Source organism: Mustela nigripes, chromosome 15 (assembly GCF_022355385.1).
Source record: "Mustela nigripes isolate SB6536 chromosome 15, MUSNIG.SB6536, whole genome shotgun sequence".
Lineage (NCBI taxonomy): Eukaryota > Metazoa > Chordata > Mammalia > Carnivora > Mustelidae > Mustela > Mustela nigripes.
Window position 1 is genome coordinate 85,008,826 of NC_081571.1, and position 3,259 is coordinate 85,012,084.

General features: G+C 63.3%; 1 protein-coding gene across 4 annotated transcripts in view; it reads left to right on the forward strand.

Moving 5' to 3' along the window:
• The first annotated feature begins 1,957 nt into the window (after positions 1-1,957).
• The window catches only part of CDC16 (cell division cycle 16), a 37,199-nt gene continuing 35,897 nt past the window's right edge, over positions 1,958-3,259 (forward strand). For 3 of the 4 annotated variants that reach the window (XM_059377751.1, XM_059377752.1, XM_059377753.1), the window contains exon 1: positions 2,744-2,861. In XM_059377751.1, coding sequence (XP_059233734.1) covers positions 2,814-2,861 — 48 coding nt within the window. In that variant the 5' untranslated portion in view covers positions 2,744-2,813. Of the gene's footprint in view, positions 1,986-2,743; positions 2,862-3,259 lie in introns of those variants that run through there. The other variant, XM_059377754.1, reaches the window with a different exon arrangement.

The window sequence follows — 3,259 nt, forward strand, 5'->3', positions numbered from 1 at the left end:
AGTCCTCTCATAGCTTCCAGTGCTCATCCCAGAAGGCATTGCACTGTGGCCAGTTTTTGATTTGTCTTCCAGGGGGGTCGTTTAAAGATCTTATCTATTCGTTAGTTAGTTTCCTGTTTAACCGCAATGGATGCATGTGAGAAACACTTTCCTATATCTTGCTTCCCCCGCCTTAATGTATGTTGGAGATTGTTTTATATCCATACACAGAACTGCCTTGTTCTTCTATTTCTTAATTTCATTTATACATTTTTAAGTTTATGTATTTACTTATTTTTAAGTAATCTGTACACCCAACATAGGACTCGAACTCATGACCCTGAGATCAAGATTTGCATGCTCTTCTGAGCCAGTCAGTCAGCCCTCCCTTCTTTTAAACAGCTGCATGGTATTCCACCATGTGAGTACACTGGGAATTCTTGAATCGGTTTCCTATCTGTTGGGTTATTTTTTAAAAATATATTTTATTTGACAGAGACCACAAGTAGGCCGAGAGGCAGGCAGAGAGAGAGGAAGGGAAGCAGGTTCCCTGCTGGGCAGAGAGCCTGATGCGGAGCTCGATCCCAGGACCCTGGGATCATGGCCGGAGGCAAAGGCAGAGGCTTTAACCCACTGAGCCCCCCAGGCGCCCCATATCTGTCAGCTTATTAAAGTGTCCCTAACTTTCTGCTCTGACAGACAGTGCTATAATGACTGTCCTTATGAAGCAGGTCATTCAGCACATGTGCAACATGTATCTCTAGAAGTGGAAACATTAGGGCAGAGTATGTCATATTTAGTTTTGGAGACTTTCCAACTTGTTCACCATAGACAGTATACCAACATCACCCACAAAAATAACATATGAGCCTGTTTCCCCCCATTTTTAAAAAAAGATTTAATTTATTTATTCGACAGAGAAAGACACAGTGAGAGAGGGAACACAAGCAGAGGGAGTGGGAGAGGGAGAAGCAGGCTTCCTGCTGGGCAGGGCTTGATCCTAGGACCCTGGGATCATGACCTGAGCCAAAGGCAGGCGCTTATCAACTGAGCCCCCTCCGTCACCCCTCCCCACAGTCTTGTCAAAAAAGCATCACCAATTTTTTTGACCTTTGCTGATGTATGAAAAGTGGCACCCCACTATCATTTTAATTTTTATTATGAATGAAGTTGAGTTTTCTTTCATATGTCTAGACTCTATTTGTATTTCTTTCCTGATGAAGTGTATTTTCAGTAATTTGCTCATTTTAATTCTTGAGCCACTGGTCTTTTTTTTTTTTTTTTTTTTAAAGTTTTTTTTTTTTTTTTTGGGGGGGGGGGGGGGGGCCCAGGGGGGGGGGGCTGGGGGAGGAGCAGGCGCCCCGCGCAGCAGAGAGCCCCATGTGGGGCTCCATCCGCAGACCCTAACCCAGACCTGGGAGCCAGAGGCAGGACCTCAGAAGACTGAGCCACCCGGGCCCCCAAATCACTGGTCTTCCGACAGTGGCTTTACCTCTGAAGGACCCGGCATGTTATGGAAGGTTTCCCCGTGATTTCTTGGCTTTTGACCATTCGCGGTCCGCCCGTCTACATCCTTTTTTCCTTGGTAATGAAGTGCGCCGGCTTTGCTTAAAGAACTGACTTCATCAAGAGGAGGAAAGGCTCAGTGTCATCACTTCTGTGGTCGCGGTCCCCGCGCCCCGTCCGGGACCCTCCGCGGGCCGCCGCGCGACTCTCGCACACACTGTCCACCCCGCTCCGCAGGGGCCGCCAGCCGCGCCGCACGCGCCGGGAAACCGCGGGTCCGGGAACCGCTGCGGCCCGTTGGGGGTCCTCGTGGGCTCCCGTCCCCTCCCCGGTGACCGCCCGCCCAAGCCCCGCTCGCGGCAGCCGCACAGCCACGTCTACCGCGTCCCGCGGGCCGGCCTGGCCTGCGCGGCCCCCACGCGCGCGGCCGGAGACTCAGAGCACCGGGGGACGCTCGCGCCGGCGGGGGGGTCGTCCGCGAGACCGAGGCCGTCCCGCGGGTGAGGGGCCGCCGCGGGCGGACGAGGGGCGGGCGGGGTCACGGTAGGGCGGGGGGGGTCACGGCGGGGCGGGGCGGGGTCACGGCGGGGCTGCGGTCACGGCGGGGCGGGGCGGGGTCACGGCGGGGGCCACGGCGGGGCTGCGGTCACGGCGGGGCGGGCGAGGGTCCGCCCGAACCCCGCTCGCTGGGCTCCCCGGACCGCGCGCGGCGGAGCTCCGGCTTCGGGTGCGGGAGGGTCGCTCACGAGGGGCCTCCGGCTCGGACCGCGGGCGCCCCAAGTCGGCTGGGCCGGACCGCGGGGCTCGGGGCGCCCCCGGCGGCTCCGTAGCACGCCCCACCCCCGCCCGGAATCGGTCTCCGCGGGCAGCCTCCGGGCTCCTCCCCGGGCTTCGGTCGCGGCCTCCTCGACCCGGGGCTTCTGCCTCCGCGGCGGGACGGGGACACGTGGGGCCTCCGGGCCGGCGCCGCCGCCTACACCCCCAGCCCGTCCGCGGTCGCCCCCGCCGGCCGCAGAGCGAGCCCACGAGTGAACGGCGCACGGACGGCACGACGCGCCCCGCCACCAGGGACCCTGAGGGCAAAGGAAAGGCGTCCAGGGCCCCCAATCCGCCGGAAACCCGAGGGTCAAAGAAGCGCCTCGGAACCGAAGGCGCGACCCCGGCTTCTGGCGCCACACGGGACGCGTTCGCGAGCGGCTTCCGGGGCGGGGTCTGGCCGGGAGCGGAAGCTCTGGCGCGGGCTCCGGGCGGGCCCGGCGGGCAGCGGGAAGGCGGGCGCGCGCCGCGGCGGTGGACGGCGCTCGGTCGGCCTCGCCGGCCCCGCGGCCATGAACCTGGAGCGGCTGCGGAAGCGAGTGCGGCAGTACCTGGACCAGGTGGGCGGCCTGACGCGGGGCGCGCGGGAGGCGAGGCGGCTCGGAGCCCGGGCCGCAGGGCCGACTGTCGTCGCGGCCTTGGGGGCGCTTGGTCCGGCCGGGCCTGGGCCTTCGCCCTGCGCTAAAGCCCCGAAGGGACGGGTCCGGCCCCGCGCCCCGCCCGCCCGCGGTGCGGCGGGAAGGACGAGGGACGCCGCCGCGGGGGCCGGCGCGGGCCTCGGACTGGAGCCGCCGGGTGGGGAGGCGGCTCGCGCTCGGCGGGTCGGACTGGATGCGGAGCGGGGGCCGGTGTCCTGAGCGTCCCGCTGTCGACGAGTGGCGCGCGCCGGGCGCGACTCCCGAACCCGCGAGCTCGAGCAGGGAGGGGGCCGCGGCCCGCCGGAGCCGGTGCCTCGGTG